This window comes from Melanostigma gelatinosum, assembly GCF_949748355.1.
Source record: "Melanostigma gelatinosum genome assembly, chromosome: 1".
Lineage (NCBI taxonomy): Eukaryota > Metazoa > Chordata > Actinopteri > Perciformes > Zoarcidae > Melanostigma > Melanostigma gelatinosum.
This window is the reverse complement of record NC_136634.1, coordinates 16,139,732-16,160,651: the sequence shown is the minus strand read 5'-3', so window position 1 is coordinate 16,160,651 and position 20,920 is coordinate 16,139,732. Positions and strand designations below refer to the sequence as shown.

At 41.7% G+C, this 20,920-nt stretch overlaps 1 protein-coding gene across 3 annotated transcripts in view; it reads left to right on the top strand.

Annotated features, from left to right (window-relative positions):
• Positions 1–20,553, top strand: part of LOC306776488 (excitatory amino acid transporter 2-like) — a 29,064-nt gene extending 8,511 nt beyond the window's left edge. Inside the window, exons 1-11 of one of the 3 annotated variants that reach the window (XM_079267199.1) lie at positions 5,989–6,239; positions 8,689–8,828; positions 10,560–10,712; positions 11,035–11,285; positions 11,676–11,823; positions 12,509–12,635; positions 12,831–13,064; positions 13,155–13,349; positions 14,138–14,272; positions 14,446–14,634; positions 16,471–20,553. In XM_079267199.1, the coding sequence (XP_079123325.1) occupies positions 6,202–6,239; positions 8,689–8,828; positions 10,560–10,712; positions 11,035–11,285; positions 11,676–11,823; positions 12,509–12,635; positions 12,831–13,064; positions 13,155–13,349; positions 14,138–14,272; positions 14,446–14,634; positions 16,471–16,474 (1,614 nt within the window). In that variant the 5' untranslated portion in view covers positions 5,989–6,201 and the 3' untranslated portion in view covers positions 16,475–20,553. Of the gene's footprint in view, positions 1–5,988; positions 6,240–8,688; positions 8,829–10,559; positions 10,713–11,034; positions 11,286–11,675; positions 11,824–12,508; positions 12,636–12,830; positions 13,065–13,154; positions 13,350–14,137; positions 14,273–14,445; positions 14,711–16,470 lie in introns of those variants that run through there. The other 2 variants (XM_079267197.1, XM_079267198.1) reach the window with 2 other exon arrangements.
• Positions 20,554–20,920: the final 367 nt, after the last annotated feature.

Genomic DNA, 20,920 nt, shown 5'->3' with positions numbered 1-20,920 from the left:
GCCATGTCTAAAGCACACACTCTTCAACTTCTGTTTAAGGTCATCAGCATGACTTGATCCAGCAAGCAGATACCATATGGCACATAATACAAGAGCACAAGAATAATTCAAACCAAGCAATTCTGTATAAAATTCGTTGTAGCATATGAATGCCAGTTTGTAGAGCAGCCAGCGCAGTTTATGGCTGCAAGATCTAAACAGTGATAATACTTTTCGTACTTTTGTCTAAGGTGAGCTGTATACATGGTATAGAACACTTTTACCGTGATACTTAAAAAGTTATCTGCAAATATGAACCTGATAGTTCTAAAAAAGTAGCTTTATGCGTGTGTGTGTGTGTGTGTGTGTGTGTATGTGTGTGCGTGTGTGGTCGTGCGGTTTAGCTGGTTGATGTAATGAGCTGTGTGTATGTGTGTGCAGGAATGCCCTTTCTGCCATCACTGCGGGGTGGTGTGAGGAGAGCGGGGCATGGCCACTGCTGCAGGCAGTGGCCACGCCCCGCTCGTGTTCCTTAAAACGTGTTCCTTAAAACATGTGAGAGTCCCTACAGACTGCAGTGTTTAATTAGTGAGAGAACATCCATCCTCCTTAGCCCTCTCATTGGCAAATCCTGAGAGAGACTGTAACCCACTCACCCCGCCTCGAATACCACGGGACTGGACCAGCTGAGATGTGTGTGTGTGTGTGTGTGTGTGTGTATGTGTGTGCGTGCGCGTGCGCACAAGCTTGCATTTAAATGTGTTGTACTGACACTAATGTGAGCGAGAGAGAAGGGCTAGACATTGAGGGTTAAGTGCATGTATCGCTCACGTATATCTAAATTTGAGAGGGTGGCAGGTGAGCCTAGTGATGTATGAAACGGGATTTGTGCACTAATCCTATTTCACAGGGCCAGCTGCCCGACACAGATGTCAGCTCTTCTTGTATCCACAGATAACCTGACAACATAGAAGCCGTTTATATAGGCTACTATATGTAGAGACAAGCTCCATCTCATTCTCCACTTCGATTGATTGTTTTAATCTGACCTCCGTCCGACCCTTTCTTTTCACCATCACCTATTTTTCCCATCTGTTTACCATTCCATTATTTTGTCTCTGTCCTTACCTTTATCAGCCACACCTTTCCTTTTACACCCTCCCCCCTTTTTCCTTCACCCTTCCCCCATACATTGTTACACATCTATCTGTATTCGGCATTCTTGCCATTTCACCCCTCCCACCCTTCCCTCTGTCTACTATATGCCTCTCTCTCTCTCTCTCTCTCTCTCTCTCTCTCTCTCTCTCCCCTTACAGCAATGCAGCGGGTATACCATGGCGGTAGTTGTAGTAGGGGGTGGGGTGGTCCTGCCTCACCAGCAGATTTAATGAGCTCCTGTGGGGATCGGGCCAAAGCCATCAAAAGCTGTGTGCTGCTATACAGCCAGCTCTGTTAAACAGATGCGCATCTGCTAATGATAGCATCGCTTCATATGCAGCCGGCATGTACGCATGAGCAGCTATAGGAGAAAAGAAACAAGTGTGTCTGCAATAGGTGTGTAGCCCTTCAGTGGATAGAGGAGGTCGTGGGGAGGTACAGCGGAAAAATCTCACGTGGACTATGGATGATCTTCTTTTCTCCACTGACCTTTCATCTGTGCAGCTTTAGGCAAAATGGTGGGGGTTGGGATCGAGGATACTGGGCGGGCAGTAACAAAATCTTTTTGGTTGCACCTTTAAAGGACACCAATGAAAACAGCATGACAGTTAAAACTCTTAGAACCTGATCTTAGAACCAATTCAAGCCCTATGGCACCCACTCCCCATAATAGGCTGTTGGCACATAATTACAGTGGGACTGGTCACATCAGAGAGACCTATGCAGACTACAACACTAGCCTCAGGATTCCCAGAGGCTCTCTCTAATGACTGCCTCATTATGGACACAAAGAGTTGTGCCAAACAAAGGGAAACCTTACAGGATGCTGAGGGACAGGCACATACAGTATGGTTCAGTCAGGAGTTGCCTGGATGCTGATGCTCCCTGATTGTAAAATAGAATTTCAAAGAAGTGATGAAAGCATATAAACGTACAGTAACTGAAAGGGAGGTTTGTGATCTTCAGTATAAATATTATAGAAAGACACAAAGACACAGAAATCGGCTTATTAAGGAAGATTTACTCCCAGAGGTACTTCATTTTTATGTCTACAGCTTGTAGAAAAGTGTCACATGCTAATCATTTGACATCACTGGTACTTAGGAGAACATTTGGTAGCTTCAGTGCTGGAATGCCGCATGCCTTTATGATCTCTCAGGATCAGCTCCTTCGGCAGGTCAGATCATCCTGAGCTGAGGCATCAAGCTGCGTCACTGACCGTGGCACTGAATGCCTGCCCTGCTACCCTATATCTGTTTGGAAGGGTTCACCCTTTAATTAATACCAGTCATGTCTAAACACATTCAAGGTAACCCTTCACAATCACCTAAATAATGAGGTGTTAGACAAGTCAATAGAAGACATAGTCAGAATAAAGTATTTAAAACAGCAACTAAAACATAAACGTGTAGAATTCAAGAGAACAGTTTAAAACAATTTGTGAGAAATTAAGCTGCACACTGATATAATCTGATCCACACTAGTGCGAGGTAAAACATTACACATTTACTCAGTTATTCTGCTGGAATCGGACTGTAAATGAGCACATTGTTTGGCATTAAATATTAATGTCCTTCATAATCACAGTCATTTGCTATTTATTCATTCATTAGCCATTCAGCATTCAGTCCGAAAACAGTGAGTTACAGCATGGAATTGACAAAAATCTGCTCCATTCGATGTGCAGCTCTTTTGGGTCTGTGTCATTTTTTATAATCATTTTCTTTATCAGACAGTATTCTCACTCCATAGTCCACTTGGAAGTGGTTCAAGACAGCTTTCAAGTAGACCACTGAGTGACTCTGCACACCTACATTTGTATGGGGGTCACCAAATCAAGGCGATAAAGGGTCTGGTTCAATGAGATTGCCTGTAATAGTTCATTTAGGAACACCAAGGTTTGACCAAGTGTGTGCCTTTTGGATAAGTCGATTCAGAACCGGTTGTGTGCACGAATATGTGCGCATTGTGGACACACATATACACATTCAAAGGATTATTTTGCTGAGCAAAGGTAGATGTGAAACTCCCAACCAGTAATATAAGAACAATTTCTTTCCATCTTTAAACGTGTGTCTCCTCGAGATGAACTGACTGAGACACTGGTGGGTCAATTTGATTTGGGCAGTTGTTTGAGAAATGTATACTGGGAAAGCCTGGTGCTGATAGTGGTTTGATATTTGGGGTTGAATCTGCACAAAGTGTTAAGGCAGCTTCCCGATGAGAAGGTTTTTTCCCATGCTTCCTCTATTCATAGGAGATATTGTGTCTTAGCAACCAGCACTCTTCATTGTTTTGTTTTGCTACTGAAAAACAGAGGGTTACACTGCTGATGGAATAAAGCAGATTTGCATGACAGTCCATACATCTCTCTATCACTATCCAACACTGAATGCAATCATCCCAACAACCATCTAGGGTTACATAATTGAGAGGCGTAGAATGACAAAGCTTCCCTTTCTTCAGAAGCTGGAATTTATCTCCCACTTCCTATGCGCAGCACAACCTGAAGTGTTTGCTGAGAGCTTCATTTTGGGGGGGGGGGGGGGGGGGCTTTTTCACAGCTCCTAGGCAGCCAGTATGTGTGAGCCCATTTCTTCCCACTGCATGGCAAGTGGATGTGAGGCCCGGGGAGGGGGGGATATATCCGGAGCCTGGCCCAGCTCCAGTTGTCTTTACCTCACAGTATATTGTGACGCTCCAGTCATGATAATGGGCATCAGTTCCCTCGAGAGACCAGTAGGAAACTTAATTTATATCTTCCTCTGACCTGAATTAGCTGAGTATAACACACAACTAGTCACTAGTGCAAACTTGTTAATGATGATGTCAGCACATGTTGTGGACGGTAGAGTGGCATTGTATGGCAAAGCCGCTGACAGAAGCTCATTAATTATGCGGGATGGACACCAGAGAAGATCTTTTTGGAAATGTCTTGACGTTTCTCAATGTATTCAAATGCATAATATGATAAAACTTATCTGTCTATGAAATCAAATGTTCTTGGTGAGGTAAAGATTTAATGTCTCTGTCCATTTGCGAATCTTTCAAGCTGAAACCCATCTTCATATGGTGTGTGGGCAGGCAATGTGTTTGTGTGCTGGGTGTGTTTGTGCGCGGCTTCCCGTTTCCCCTTCATCCCACTTTTCTCTAAGCCGCAGAGTGTTGCTAGGACAACCCCTCGTGGTCCTTGCTGCATCCCAGCTGCCCTCAATGCCAGCACTCAGGGAACCTCCTCGCACTGGGAAGGCAGCATAAAATTGGGATAATCGCTGTCGATTATGGGACACAATGGGCTGCAGCTTCTGAAAGATTCATTCATCCTGGAAAAAGAGACTGTGGATGGGGGGGGGAGAGAAAGGGGCGCCTTGGTCCCTCCGCTGCTCTCCCACGGTGGGCACAGGCATGACATCAGTGGCCTGAAAGAACTGGTATTCTGGACATGCCCACTGCCCTCCCACCCTCGCTATACCCTTACACCCCCTCCCATTTGAACCCTCTCCCTTCTTTTCTGAGCCCTGCCAGTTTGGATGCAGCGCTTGGCCGGGCGAGTTGGGGCCACTGCCACTGTTTGCGTGTGAAACAAAGCCCCTCAGAAGGAAGAGAGAGGAAGCAGAGAGCTTCACATGGTACCAGCCAAGAGCAGGGATGGCTGCCTCAGCCTTCCCCTCGCAGGCCCCTCTTCTGGCTGAGAGGTGCTGGTGTGACCCCAGTACCCCTTTTCTCCCCCAGTGTCCCTCTTACTCCCCCTTGGAACCCCTTCTTCTCTGTACTACTCTCTCGCTTCCATCCCGAAAATACTCTCTCTTCGCTGAGAGAGCCCCTTTCAATGAGTATGACATGTCAAGGGATTTGGGATGAGTGATTTCTCATGACACAACCTATGCCGACAGGGATGGGATTCCTCTCGCTTTTGTTGTGCAGTTGGTCATTTGTTTAAAGAGGAAATAGCTTTCCAACACATTTCCCGAATTAGAATTATGTGATACTGCTCAATACGATGTGAAGTCCCATGCTGCTGGGAGACTGCAGGGAAATCAGCGTGACACCATCTACACATGAATCGCGTTGGTCATTTGTGCTTTGGAGCTCAGCACTTTGGAGTTTTGTTGAATAGTGGGCATACGTAAATTTATATGTTGGAGTGTGTGTGACTTGAATGTGTGGATCTTATTCTGCCAGAATCTTTAAAGACAGATATTTTGTGGCTTTTCTTCACTTTTAAAATGTATGTTTGTAGAGATTATCACTGAATAAGTATATGTATTTGAATCTAAGTATTTGGAAGATTGTGACATAACCATTTACATAAATCTAAAGAGTGACATAATATGTTGTAGCCAGAGCAGCAAACATTAACTCCCACCTGCTGTCTATCAGGATGACCTCAAAGCTCCCAAACGGCAGCATGATGACATTAACCCTTCCATCAGTCATTCCTTTGTCGTTTATTCCCCTCTCATCAAAAGGGCTACTTACAAAGCACTACTGTACTATTAGCAGGCATCATCGTGATCATCTCTAGCAGTCTGGCCTTTCCCTCACTATGCCATGTAGCTGGATGAGTCTGGGAGCATACTCTCTGGGGGGATTACAGTGTCCAGGGAATAGAGGGTCCCTGAGGGATTTGACTCTTACACTATTGACTCCTCCCTCCACTTCGTATTTTGTATTATTTATTTCTAGGTATGTTGGATGTGTGTGCATGCTCTGTGTGCCCTTGGTGTGTAGCTGGTTGTGGGTGGTGGTGGAGTCAAGGGGTGGGGGCTGATGGGGGGTTTGCAGACTTCAGGAAGGGGCAATTCAGGTTGCTGTGGCTGTGACTGGGTCTGTCGTCTGGACTGGGTTGACTCGCTCCTCTCTGGATGCTTTGGAAGAGCTTGTGGACAGCTGAGAGCTGCTAGCTGTCAGCAGAGCTCTGGTGTTTTCAGCCACAGGCTGTGCCCGGGACATTACCTGCTGACATCTGGGAACTGTCTTGAATGGAGCAGTCGTGATCCTACTAACGATTCCTTGAGCTGATTTACTCTTAAATTCCAAAGGCTGGAGATTTGATCCTGGTCAATGTATGTAGCACTTACCTCAACTCCAACAGAAATTAAGTAAGTACTCGCAATCTCATTTGCAGTTCTTCACAATTTTACTTTCTCTCTTTATTGTCTTCTTATTGATTCAATGCAAGCAATTCTAGTTTCTGTAAAAGTCAATGGTAAACATGACAAGCTCCTATAATTAGAGTAAGTAAGTTAGTACAGTATAGTATCCGCAAAAAATATTCGGGAACCTCTCTTTTGTAACTGAAAGACAAAAAACATTTTTGATTGAATATCACCTGGGTTGACACCAGGTGTTGATTCGTTGAGGCCATCATTAGTTCTTCATGGCTTAGCGGTCCTGTAATGCAATTAATCTGATCGGCTAATCAATCGGTTTATGAGATGATCCCATTAACTATGAAGTTCTGTTAGACTTTTATGTTCTTAATTTATTGTTATATTCACAGTTTCTAAAAGCAGCATCCCAGTGTAACTCAATGGCTGCTGAAAATTCCTCAGTTTAAGATCTCTGATGTAATCTTCATGGCAGAGAGAATCCATTCTAAACTCGTGGCATACAAATCAAAGCAAAAACGATGTAAGGGGTATTCCCCATCAAGTAAAATAATTCTTTCACATAAGAAAAGCACCGACTGATGTGAAATGACAGTTCTCTGCTGTCGTCGATTGTTCTTTGCTGTACATTTTCATTTTCATCGATCATTGGGTCACACAAGCCCACTCTCTCATCTGTCCTTCGCTTGATGAGAGAGGCGCTAATGAGAAGATCATGATCATTAATATCCGTCCTCTGTGACGTCCAACGTCTGCTTTCTCACCATCTTAGTGCTAAAAATAATGAAACGGAGAGAAACGGGGGAAAATTCAATTAACAGCACTCATCACTCTTGTGGAATGGGATTACATGGTAATTACATTTTTTCTGGGTTTTATTCCTGGGGTTTTACTAATTCATTCAGCTGTCATCCGAAGTATGACAAAGTTTTGGCTACTGTTTGCCTGCTGTTTGCATGTATTTTCTGTATTTCATGCTTCACTTTGAAATGAATAAGAGGAGACAGGACTGGTCCATCTGTGTGCCTGGAAGCTGACCAGGTGGTCTTCATATAGCCACGCTTACAAAGCTGCAATACACAAAGCTGAGGGAGGTGTGTGTGTATGTGTGTGTGTGTGTCTCTCCGTGTGGAATTATGAGTGACTACTTGCACAACAACAATAACACCATAAAGAGCCTCTGGTTGTGAGGCCGTTTTCCAAACGCCTATTGAGTTGAGCTCGATGTCTTGCCTTTGATCAAATTTCAGCTTAAAAAAAACAACTTGACAGCCACATATTCAAGTGTTCTGACTATTTAGTGGACATGGGGGCAGTTTACGAGAACAAAAAAAAAATCATTTCACCATTGAGGCTTCCATTAGTGAGTTCTATGCCACGAACCCCAGGGGCGAGGTGAAAGGTCAGAGTCGCAATATTTCTTCTTTGCTTTTCTTTTGTAATTCATCACGGTAGACATTTGCATGGGCTTATTGGAGATGAAAAGGAACAGGGACACATTTCTATTATCTCATCGACAAAAAGGATGTCAAACACAACTTGACATATTATTCCTGCGACTTGTTGAGGTGACGATGAATATAAAGCTCCTACCGAGTTACTGAACACCTGCCTAACTGGCGTGTGACACACACAGCTGGCTCTCTTCTTGCTAACAAACACATTCACACCTCGCCGGGACCGCAGGAAGCTGCACTGTGCCACAGTATTTAATTAAAAAACAGATGATGATGATGACATGATGCATTATTTTAATAAGTTGTAAAGTCCCCATAATTGAACTGGGTTTGAAACTTGTACTCAGGATGCAATCATATTTTTGTTCTGTGTAAGTGGATATAACCGCATACTTTTTCAGAATGATAAAAAACTATCCTGGAAATTATTTCAGTCAGTCAAATTGCATAATGCCTTCAAAGTCTTACAAAAGCCCAGACACTTTTTAACTTTTCACAAAGCAGAACTTCTTCACATAAATCGTTTTAATGAACTGAGTTCAGATGCTCTCTGTCTGAAGTATTGCCCCTAAAGGAATGCAATTTTTGCAAGCAGCAGCTTGTAGTCAGCTTCCATCTGTTGGAGGCGATACCAATCATGGACGGTGTTGGAGTGACAGATTGGCAACACACTTGAATGCTTAATATTTTTTACCATGCGGTGTTGTCTTTTTTTAACAATATCAGAGATATATTTTCAGAGACATCATGTACACCCAAAATGATCTGATTTACTGCATTACGGTGGTGTACTGTATTACGGTGGTGTATTTTATTGTGGAGTCCACTTAATGTCTTGTTTTTTCTCTCACACATGACAGAACATAACCACCTGATATATACTCATTAATAATGCTGTTTCGCCAATAGTGTGTTTTTTGAAGGGGTTCAGCTTGATGCATTTTGTTCATAGCAGTTTAATTTGTTCTTTGTCTCCATCACAGTGCCAACAGTATGCCGAAACAAGTTGAGGTGAGGATGCACGAGAGTCACCTGGAGCCCATTGAGGCCAGGCCTCAGTCCAAATGTGCCAAAATCTGCTCCAAGCTGTGCACGAACCTTCTGCTCACACTCACCATCCTCGGTAAGTCACCTCGTCGTCGGCGCATCAGTGTTCTGTTAACTCAGAGCTCGATTATGCAGCTTGCTCGTAATATGAGGAGGAGATGCCATCTGTGCTTGCTCAGTGTACCAGACAGTAAGATGACTGGGTGCCCTGACCTTCCACAGCTTCGTGCCACCTGTTGCTATCAAACGCTCTCTGCAGCACGGGACATCCAGACAACAGCCTCTGGTGGTGCATGAACATATTGGGATAATAGCATTGACTCACTGTGCCACAGGGGTATTTTAATGAAAAGGGCACACAAGTAGTCATTCAATTTCTGGTTATAAGCATTGAATCGGATTTGGGTTTGACCTGCAGATATTGTTTATAGTTTGCTGTGTCTGACAGTCATGTGGTCCCTCACAATCTTATACTGTATATCATTGATAAGCGTAGGTCATGAACCTGTTAAAACTGTATAAATGCATATATGTGTGTACCTTATATTTCATGTAGCTGTGTGTGTGCCTGTCTATCTGTATCCTGCTTGCATGGATATGTGTTTATGTGAGCATGTGTAATGTGAACATCTCACCCCACTTGGCAGGACTCTTGCAGAGCAAGTGAGCCAGCATGATCATTGATCATCTGTCACTTGGCACATAAGAGCCTGAATGGGAACTTGCAAATGAGCCAAAGAGAAGGCAGGAAATCAAGTGCCATCCAAAACCCTTGGGTGTGCAGAATCCACAGGATGCTGCTAGACTGGAGGATAGATTGAAGCACAGAGGACAGCTTACAATAAAAAAAAAAAGCTGCAGGGCTTTTGATTCCAGTGTGGGTTATTAAACAATGTCTCGCGGGGCTGTGTGATCTTTGGCAGTGGTGTGGCAGTAGAGGAAGTGCAGCTCCGAGGGGGCATGCTGGATTGTGTGGCCTGAGATGGACAGAAACAGAGGCCAACTACCGGGCCTGGTAGGCCGGGCTACAGGGGGCTTAGAGCACACAGGGGTCATCTCTACCCTCCGGGGCAGAAACACTGTGTGGCAGGAAAATAACTGTTTGTTGGAAGAATCATAGGTCAAGCGTCAACAGTGGCTTTGTTAGGGAGGGGCTGATGTTTGCAATGGCACTGTTTTCATGCTCTAGTGAGAGAATGCAGGCCAGCCGTCAGGTTAGGTAGCAAAGAACCCACTGGATGGCAGAAATATGCCAGTGAGGAATCGGCTCAACTACTTCCATTCCCCACTTTTGATAAATCCTTGTATTAGTCTCTTTTACTTGCCCTGCCAGAAAGGGAAAACAATCTTCGAAAACATTTGGGGTTTGCTGAGATTATAGATGCTTCACCGGGGAATCTGACATGCTGCCGCCTCCCTACTGCTTCAAAAAGATCAGATCTTAATCCTCCATGAGCTTTACTCTCTCTCAGCAGGTTTTCGGTTTTATCTTCTCAACCCACTGTCCTCTTAAAGCATGTAGCATACAGCCTGTTGTACAGCTCCGAACAACTGAATTGAGTTATTATGTCTTCTTTATGGAGATAATCATAGCTCATTTGCTATTTCATAGATTATATCTAAGCTTTTCCCATTAACACATAATACACCCATGAGAAATTACTTATTTTTTTGTATTAAAATTGATCTGTATCTGTATTTTATTCTGTCTGACTTGTCAATATCTGACTTCATTTTCGATTCTCTTCTATTTTGCTGTTATACGCTCTTGCAGTTTCACTCGCTCACACTCTTCTTTGCACTTCAGGTGTGATCTTGGGAGCTGTATCAGGGATGTTGCTTCGTGTCGCCTCCCCGATCCACCCGGATATTGTCATGGTGATTTCTTTTCCCGGAGACATCCTGATGAGGATGCTGAAGATGTTGATCCTGCCACTCATCATCTCCAGTTTAATCACAGGTTCAGTGTGACAGATCTCTTATGGCAAATACATATATTAATACAATAATATTGGATATTTTAGACTTAATCTTTATCTACACATTCCACTGCTGTAATACGAAAAAACAAACATGTTATGACTGTGATCCTGATTCTGAAATCACAATTGACAGTAATTGTAACACATCATGCCATCCATCATATGCATCAAATACTATCATGCAAGGCCATAATAGTCTTTGCATCCAGGCTTCGTAGCCTGCAGTATTAAGTCAACATTTCCATTCAATCATTTAAAGTAACTACCAAGTAAACACAATCTTGCTTGTTTTGGATGCAGGTCTGGCTGGTTTGGATGCCAAATCCAGCGGTCGCCTGGGAACCAGAGCTATGGTCTACTACATGAGCACAACTGTTATTGCTGCTGTACTGGGAGTCATCCTGGTGTTAGTCATCCACCCTGGCAACCCCAAACTGAAGGAGAACCTGGGCGAAGGCGAGAAAAACGATGAAGTGTCCAGTTTGGATGCCTTCTTCGATCTGATCAGGAACCTGTTCCCAGAGAACTTGGTGCAGGCTTGTTTCCAACAGGTAATTGACGATGACACGATTTAATGCTGAAGTTTGACAGTCGGTGCAGGTGCTGGATGTTTAGACAGTCTGTGATATATGAAAGTCACTGTTGTGTCCTGGATGATTGGCATCACTTATTATGGAGTATCATTTGTCGCCCAAAATCAAGTTAGAGAGACTTACACGTTTGTATGTCTGGAAATAGGTATACACAAAGAGTGTCCATAGTCTTTATATAGCTGGGGGATTATTAACAGAGCAATCAAAATGCACCTTGGATTGTAAGGACACACCATAGAAGAAGCAGAACATGATTATTACAAGTTGAGTGGCCTTTGTGTCATATATCACATATATCTGATTCCAGCATTGTTTATCAAACTTCAATCTTTTCCTCCTTTACCTCAGATCCAAACCGTCACGAAGAAGGTAGAGTTGATTATTGTGGAGGATGTCAATGCAACGTCTGTCGAAGGCCTGGTGGCTAACATGACCAAGGAGCCTCAGTTCGTCGTCCAAAAATCCCTTCAGTTCAAAAGTGGCATGAATGTTCTGGGTATGTAAAAACGCTTACAGTATGTGTGCTATTACTACTAAATAAAACAAACAAGAGTCAACAGCGATGAATCTGTGAGGCTGTATTTAGGCACTCTGTGCTTTGAGCTTAACACTGACATCAGCATGCTAACATGTCAAGAATGACAACGCTAACATGCTGATGTTTAGCAGGTAGAATATTTTTGCATGTTCACCATCTTTGTTTAGCATGTTAGCTTGCTAACATTTGAAAATTAGCACTGAACATAAGATAATGCCGATGAGCATGTAAATAGTTTTGGAGATATTTGGCAATGTATACAACGCATTGATTTATTTTCAAGTCAAGGGGTCACCAAAGTCATTAGGATTCCTTCTTGGGGGCACAATGAGTATCTCTACCAAATGTCATTGGAAATTCATCTAATACTTGAGAATTTTCAGTTTGGGCCAAAATGGTGAACTGACCAACCGACCGAATGTTACCCATAGGGCAATGCTGCTAGCTTCGCTAAAAGTCAAAGCTATATTCACAGTTTTACATTGACAGAATTTCGCAGTTGCAAATATCTGGACAAACCAAATTAGTTTGGCCGTTTATGGAAAACGTCTCATCGTCTAATAATAATCCCCTCATGTGGTAATCATCTCATCCGTCCACACTGGTATTTAAAGTTTGATACATTTATGATTTTCTGTCACAGGTATGATTGGTTTCTTTATTGCATTTGGCATCTGCATGGGCAAGATGGGCGAGAGGGCCAGACTCATGCTTGAATTCTTCAACATCCTCAATGAGATTGTGATGAAACTTGTCCTCTGTATCATGTGGTTAGTATCACTTAAGAATCTCATTGACTCATTTTGAAGTTATTTTGAGCCAGAAATAACAGTTAATGCCAAGTTATTTCTCAAGTCATTACATTTTACAAGATTATAGCTATGTGAAACAGAAAAAAATTATGTCCTGACAAATATGTTGTCCTCTGTATTTAAAGTAATAACTAACGCTTTTCTTTTTGTCAGGTACTCTCCCTTTGGTATTGCCTGTCTTATCTGTGGTAAGATCATCTCCATCAAGGACCTGGAGGTGGTGGCCAGGCAGCTGGGAATGTACATGGTGACTGTGATTATTGGCCTCATAATCCACGGAGCAATCTTCCTTCCCAGCATCTACTTTGTTATTGTCCGGAAAAACCCCTTCACCTTCTTCTTGGGAATCTTCCAGGCTTGGATCACTGCCCTGGGGACTGCCTCCAGGTTAGCATCAGAATGAATGGATAGCTGTTTGTTTGTATTTCTACAGTTGATACAAAGCATAACCCACCTTCGTCTGCTTTTTCCCTCCAGTGCTGGTACACTGCCTGTCACCTTCCGTTGTCTGGAGGATAACTTAGGTATCGACAAAAGAGTCACTCGTTTTGTCCTCCCAGTCGGTGCCACCATCAACATGGATGGAACTGCTCTGTATGAGGCGGTTGCAGCCATCTTCATTGCCCAAATGAACGGCATCTACCTTGACCCTGGTCAGATTATCACTGTCAGGTCAGCAGACACTGATGATTTGTTCATCCTTGAGCTTGAAACATCATATTGTATCAGTTGATGTCATTTGCACTGTATCAGTCTATGTTTTAAATGTCAGCATCAATGTTGCAAAATGAGGAAATCTTCCATTATATTCACCATATACAATCCCCGAATGGAAATAAATGGACTTAAATGTGCTTTTCATAACCATAACAATAATAACTGTAATTCCCATTATTTAAAGAGGGCTTAGATGAAGCCCTGATGATACAGTTTACCAAACACATTTCACTCTTAATAAATGAGGAAAAACACAGCAGCAGCAGCGTATGGGCCTTTAACAGTGAACAGAAAAGCCTCTGTGGCTCAAAGCAGCAACTTTAGAGAAGAAAGTGACAGTTTAGAAAATAAACCACGAGAAGGAAGTGACGGCATGTGCCAGTACCGTGTCTCATGCTACGCAGGAAGACAAACACCAATCTGTAACATTTTTTTCCAAATGCTCTTCTGGTAATTGGCATTTATATGGCAAAATAATCCATGAAACTCTTGAATTAAACCTCCCACCTCTTGCATTCTAAAACTCTCCTCATGTGTGATGGAGGACCTACTCTGGTGCTCTTCAGCTGCTGCTCTTATATACAAGTACCATCGAGAATGAATGTCTTCACGTGTAGCTGTGGTCACGTTTGTTGGTTTTTGAGGAGTTGTGGCAGGGTGTGGGGTCAGTTGTGGAGATTGTGGTTCGGCGTGATGGGTTTGGAAAATGTGACTGACTGCTGCTTTGCTGTGATTTCATCCAGTATGACAGCCACCCTGGCCAGTATTGGAGCTGCCAGTATTCCAAGTGCCGGCCTGGTGACTATGCTCTTGATCCTCACCGCTGTAGGCCTGCCAACCCAAGACATCAGTCTGCTGGTGGCTGTTGACTGGCTGCTGTGAGTTTGACAAGACAAAAAACATATTTTGTGGTTACATATTGATTCTTCCGTTTGCTTCGACATAGTTTTTTTTTTTTTTCAGGCATCTGGGAATCCCTGCTAGTACTGTATATTCCTCATTTGATAAAGTGTAGAAAAACACATTTGTATACTGCTTTCTCTGTCCTCAGCGATCGATTCAGGACCTCAGTGAACGTGGTGGGTGACTCCTACGGTGCAGGCATCGTGTACCACTTGTCCAAGGCTGAGCTTGACGAGCTGGACGCGCACACGGCCAAATCCGATGACATTGAAATGATGTCGAAGAACCGGTCTTATTACGACGACATGAAGAACCACCACGAAAACAATTCCAACCAGTGCGTCTTAACCTCTACCGCTTCCGCAACCTCCAGTGCCACTGCTAACAATTCTGTCGTAGTCGATGAATGCAAGGTACAATTAATGCTTCCAGACATAGAGACTTGTATTTAACCCTTTCTGTTGTCGCATGCTCACCCTGCATGTTTGTTTGACTCTGTTTTGTTCATTGCATCTCTGTACATAATAACCTTAATGCACCCACTGTTCTTTTAAGACAGAAGTGTAGCACGAGAACAACAGACGCATGTGGACGTATGTATTTCATTTTTATTGAACAGCAGCTTTTGTGTTGAATGAACATACACACATTGAAAGCGCTCAAGCCAAAAAAGTTTTCAACATTAAAATGTTTTGAGTTCAGTGCATGGAAATGGAGGATACATCAGCTCCTGCTCCGTACTTAGCCTTATCAGATGGCTGTAACCTGTTGGGGATTGGCTCTAACTCAAAAGGCAGATGGAGATAGTCCCCATCATGACCCTGAGGAATTATTTAGCAGCCCTCCCATCGATCAAAAGTTCACACTGTGATGATTTTCGTTCTCATTTTCCTTTTGTTCAGCTTAATATCTAATGTGCTTCATTCCGCGTTATCTTAACATGTAGGGTATTTTAACTGTTAAACAGGCGTATTTCCAAAGATGCACCCTTGCTTGTATAAGTGTTACAGCTAATTAGTAGTTCATATATTCCCGATATATATACACTTCAACCACACTGTCAGTGAGTCATTCCCAGTTGGGTTTTGTTACATTTTGACACCAGCTATTTCTGTCCATTGTGAGAACTTCATTGTGAAATAAAAAGCTGTGAAGCAGTTCCTGTAATGTGGAACATAATGCACTTAGAATCCTGTCTTTGAATGTGTTCCATGCTTTTAGAATAATATATGGGAGTTCAGAGTGCCTGTTCCCTTGTACACACACACACACACACACACACACGGTGGAAAAGGTCCACTGATGAGCCTATTCATTTATTAAAGGATGAAAGGTGTGTGTTGCCTAGCAACACTGGCAACCTGTGGCAACACTGGCAACCTGTGACACAAGTGATCCGTCCATAGTAATTTATGAAAATACATTTACATAGTCATGTGACACATTGGCTTGCTATTTCAAGTAACCACCATGACATATATTTCTGTTTTGCATGTAAATAGTACGACTCACATTTCTAACCCTCTTCTCAAAGATGCTAACAACGCATTATTCATGTCGTGTTTGTACCTTGTTTTCAAAGTGATCTGTCTATTTTGCATTCGTTCATCATATTTTTTTATTTCTTTCATTGCCTGTTGAGTTTTTGGTCATCATAAATATGTGATCCGTTCCCAGTTCCATAAGGAAGCTCCACTCTCAGGGCTACTATAAGCATGAGCATCAGTGGTAGTACAGGATTTCCAGTATTCTTCCATAGTTTTTGTATATTGCAAAATAGCTATGATACCTAAGAGGCAGTGTTTTAATGGCAAAGTACCATAACTACAGCACCCAAAATTACAGAAATGAATGTCCTAAATGGTATTCTGGCTTTACAGTTCTACAATATTTACAGTCACGTGTGTTATCTCAAATGATAACCTCGACATATGACACCTAAAAACTAGGACACAGCAGCATTGATTGGTAAGTTTGCTGTTTTTGATGGCATGGCAAGCAATAAGCAATGGTCAACCATGCTTTCTGAGCTTCTTAAGCCTGATTGACCAACTAAATCGCTTGGCTGAAACTTAAGTGCGAGCACTGAATCAGTAATGCAGATCCAAAGTTTTATTACAAATGAACTGTGTTGTTTTTTGTCTGTGTCTTTCTCCCTGCTCACTGCCTACAGGTAACCTCAGCCACTAACGGCTCTGCTGCGGAGTGCACGCTTGTTGAGGAGGGACCATGGAAACATGAATAATGGCAGCACAGAGATCCCCTGCTGCTGGGCTCCACAAGCTTTCCTATTTGGTGATAAAAAAAGAGTGAATGAAAAAAAAGTCACACGAACAGAACTACTAATTGTTTTTTTATGTAGTTTTCTTTTTCTATTAGTCCCTTTACAAGTTTTTGTAACTGTCTATCTGACTGATTTATAATACTAATTCACTTAATTCACGTGAAATGATAACAGAGGTATACTTTAGCTGTTAGAGCACAATTATGACCGTATAGCAAATACTTGCACAACATACTTCAAGGCTTGGGGAGGAAAGGAAGAGAAAAACAAGTTAGATAAGCTATACCTAGCAATATATCCTGGTTCTACATTGTGAGACGCTGTTAAGATGAGAGAAGAAGTTGGAGCATTAATCATGACAACAAACGTAATGTTTGGACTGAACTCTCTTGAATTTCAGCCCAGTAAGTACCATCACAAATGTGTGCATACGGCCACTGATTTTCCTTATCAGCTCAGTCTCTCATCTAAAAACATCACTTTTGATTCTCAAACTGTCAGAGACTTTAAACTGCATCTGACTGCATTTGCCCAATATTTCCCGCTATCCCTGAGGTCCAGCACACTGATGAAAGGGTCAGAGGCCGGGAGAACAGTTAAGAACAGGATAACCACACTGAGCCTCATAACCTGCAAGCACAGTCACAGGAATTATAAAGCACAAATCATACCATACCTTTTTTTGTATCCCCCTTTTGTTTTCCTTTTTTTCTGCTGAGGAAAGGGACTTCTTTGTCCTCATGCAACCTGTTGAATGAGATATGAATCTGGTTTGTGTGTGTGTGTGTGTGTGTGTGTGTGTGTGAGAGAGAGAGAGAGAGAGAGAGAGAGAGCTAGAGTTCAGAACATGACCAAGTTAAGTATTGGGACCAAACAGATCAATCAATCAATTTACAGAGGCCTCCCTGACGTCACTCACAACACATTATTCCGTTTTCTAACATTTATGTCCATTAATAACTGGCTGGCAAAGCAGTTGATATTGCCACAGTTCCTGTTGTGGCCTCAACACTAAGAAAATCACTGCCCTAAATATGAAACTCATCACTTTCTCATCTCCCCCAAAAAAAATTTATTGGTGATGCCAATGAAATTAAAAGAAGATTAGGCGCCAAAGGGATTGTTGTAAAAACAAACAAATAATAAATAATTGACAGATCTGAATAATCTGTAGCACAGAAAGAGATAATAAACAGCACAAACAGAATGATAGAGCACAAATAAAGCCAATGAGGATCATTTTCAGTCAGAGGCATCGTCAAAGTCATGCACATTATCGTTTTATGTCAACACTGATTGTATTCCAAGTTTAAATTTTAGATTTTAAAAACACAATAAGGGACAGCGGAAGATACTCAGGCTTGTATGTTATTTATTTTACAGGGAAAACAAAAAAACTAAAATGTTTTACTTTCTCATTGTAGAGCTTCAAAAAAACTGCAAAAATGCATACTGCATATGCAAAACTGCATACTCTCTGAAAGCACGGTTATTACTGAAAGAGCACACAAGGTGAACCACCAGAACATAAAAAAGAGAAAGAAACAAAGGAAGTAGTGCAAGGTTTGGGTGACAGATGGATTCATGGCTTGCACAAACAGAGACTGATATAACACTTTCCGGGAGGCTTGCCAGCTTATTGTTTAGACGGTCCTAAAAAAAGGTAAACAACAATATATTTTAGCCACCAGAGCTCAAGACTGTTTCTACAAACCCTAGATGCTGCAGCTGTGTGTCCATATGGGTTCGAAGATGTTTTTTGGACAATGGACACACCACATGCATTATGCCAGAATGTTGCCACCACTATCAGGTAATATATTCCTCTCACAGACCAAATGGCTTAAAAGGACTTGCAAACACAAAAAAACAAAGCTGGACTCCTGGCTGTTCATCTTTTTTAGCCTGCGCGAGTGAGAGGTGATGTGGCTGTGGATTCGATTTCTTTATCAGTATTATGTCCTTTTCTCCTGTTTTGTTTCTTTTCATTTGTGCTTAATGACAACCTTGCCTTGAAGATGTTCGCTTCAAACAAATCCCAACAACGAATGCCAATAGGAGTAACACTAAAAAAGTTAACAAAACACTTAGCACAGCACTCTGTCCTTTAGTTCCTGAAACACACTCTCTCAGAAGATGTCTTTCAACTTTGCTTTTTTTTAAGCTCGGCTAACAAGTGTGCTTCGATACAACAAAGGTGTTCTGCCGTACACACTGCACAGACTTACGCACACCATACACACAAAAACAAGTAAGCACAAACAGACACACACACACATTCACCTTTGATTTTAAATGCACACATATCAACACACATGCAAACACTCTTTAAACCTGGAAGGTCTCTACATTTCTAACTGTAAGCTGCTGAGCACAGCACTGACACCCTATCAGGCCCTCTGAGTCTGATCTTTCAATCTTGTGATCTTCAGGAAAAGAAAAAAAAATCTCTCCAGTAAGGAGACAACACAGACCATCGTGTCATCGATGGGGATTGAGTGTTGGACCACTGTTATGTTCAAACTCACTGTTTTAGAAGCATGAATATAATAAAATGATCATTATTTTTTTTGCACCACTATCTTAAAAGCATGATATTTGGAAGTGCCTCCTTGCACTTTGTGTATATATTGTAGGTAACAGATGTTTTTTGTTTGTTTTGTTCCTTTTGTTTTCTTTTGGGGAGGCGTTGAAATGGTTTAAAGGAACATAGTTTCATTGCTGTGACATTTTAATGTAATCCTTTAAAAAAATATATATATCATCTATGTCCTGGGTCAAATTATATTTGACAAAATGTATAGAGAGGAAATCTTGTAATAAATTGCTTGTTTTTCTGTTCTCTAATAGCTGTTAACTAGATGTTTTACTTACCTGTCACACACCAATATATAAATATCTTTTTTTTTAATCTAATGTAAGAGTTTTGAATGTTTGTTCATGAAGATATAAGCAGTGTGCATTCATTTTTATTGTACATAAATAAATATATAATTGTTCTGTTCAGTGGCGAAGCAGACTTTTCTGGAAATGACAGTGATCCTGAAGCAAATGCTGTTTGAGAAAGAAACAGAGTGAGAAAGAGAGGGACAGAAAGAGAGCGAGGGGAAGTATTGTGGTTTGAACAAAGGGGCCAACATGAGATATATTTCGCTGGGAATTACTGTAATAAAGGTTGCTGAAAAGAGAGACAAATAAAGAAAAAGGTCACATTTGCCCTGCATAGGATACAGTGAGGAGAAAAAGCACAGCCTAGTTTGATGCCAACATTTGATGCATTCAGATGCCTGTTACAGTATAGAGCAACATTCCTCAGGTGACTCATCTGAACCATTTTGTCTTTTGAATGAAGAAAACTGGCTTTAGTCTCAGATGTCTTTGTTTACCTGGTGCATGTGCATTTAAAGCTGCAAGACAAGGATATATCTAGATCGTACCTTGTCTAAACGCCCCATCTTCACAAACATTGTGCCATCAACATTATGGAGGTTTATAGAAATCCCACTTGGTAAACTGCCTTTACTCCACTTGCCTTTTTCTTTGCTTTCTACACAGAAACTATATGCACTAACAAACACCTGGAACTGGAGCTGAGTTCAATAGCACTGATGAAATGGGATTTGATTGATACAGTATTTCAAACAAAGAGCTAGTATATCTTCAAGCTTGTCCTTTTCTACTGAAATGTGTCTTTTTGAAGAAACTCCTAAACAGAGCTGAAAACTTGTCATACTCCTGCCAACAACTTGCTTTCCTGATCTTACTTTTCTAGGCCTTTCCTCTTTGTAAAGCTGTTGTAATTTTGATGTAAAGGCAGAGCGTGTGTGTGGGGGGGAGTTACACTACTGAGACAAAAAAAAGACAAAAAAATGCTTTCCTCGGTCTATGGTATACATAAAAAACTGTTTCTACATATCAATAAGTGTTGTACCTTTGGTGTACATATACAAATATAACTAATAAATGTTGATTCATAACTAAATGTTGGTATTTTGGTTGTGTGATTATTTTTTTTACATCATGTCACATAACTGTCACACACACACACACACACACACACACACACACACACACACAGATATACAATTTTCATGTCTGTTTCTGTCAGTTGGTGTTAAAACGACACTCAGACAGTCAAGCCCATGTAGCTTTTACTGATGTAATATTCTAAAAACATTATTAAATGAAAAGCATGAATGTGTCATATTGAAACACAATCAAATATAAGCTTTAATAATTCAGATGACTAAAGTAAGGCTAAATAGATTGAAATTAACAATCATCTTCTTCTTGGCTATTATTAACCATATCCAGTCTGCCTTGCCATTTATGCTTTATC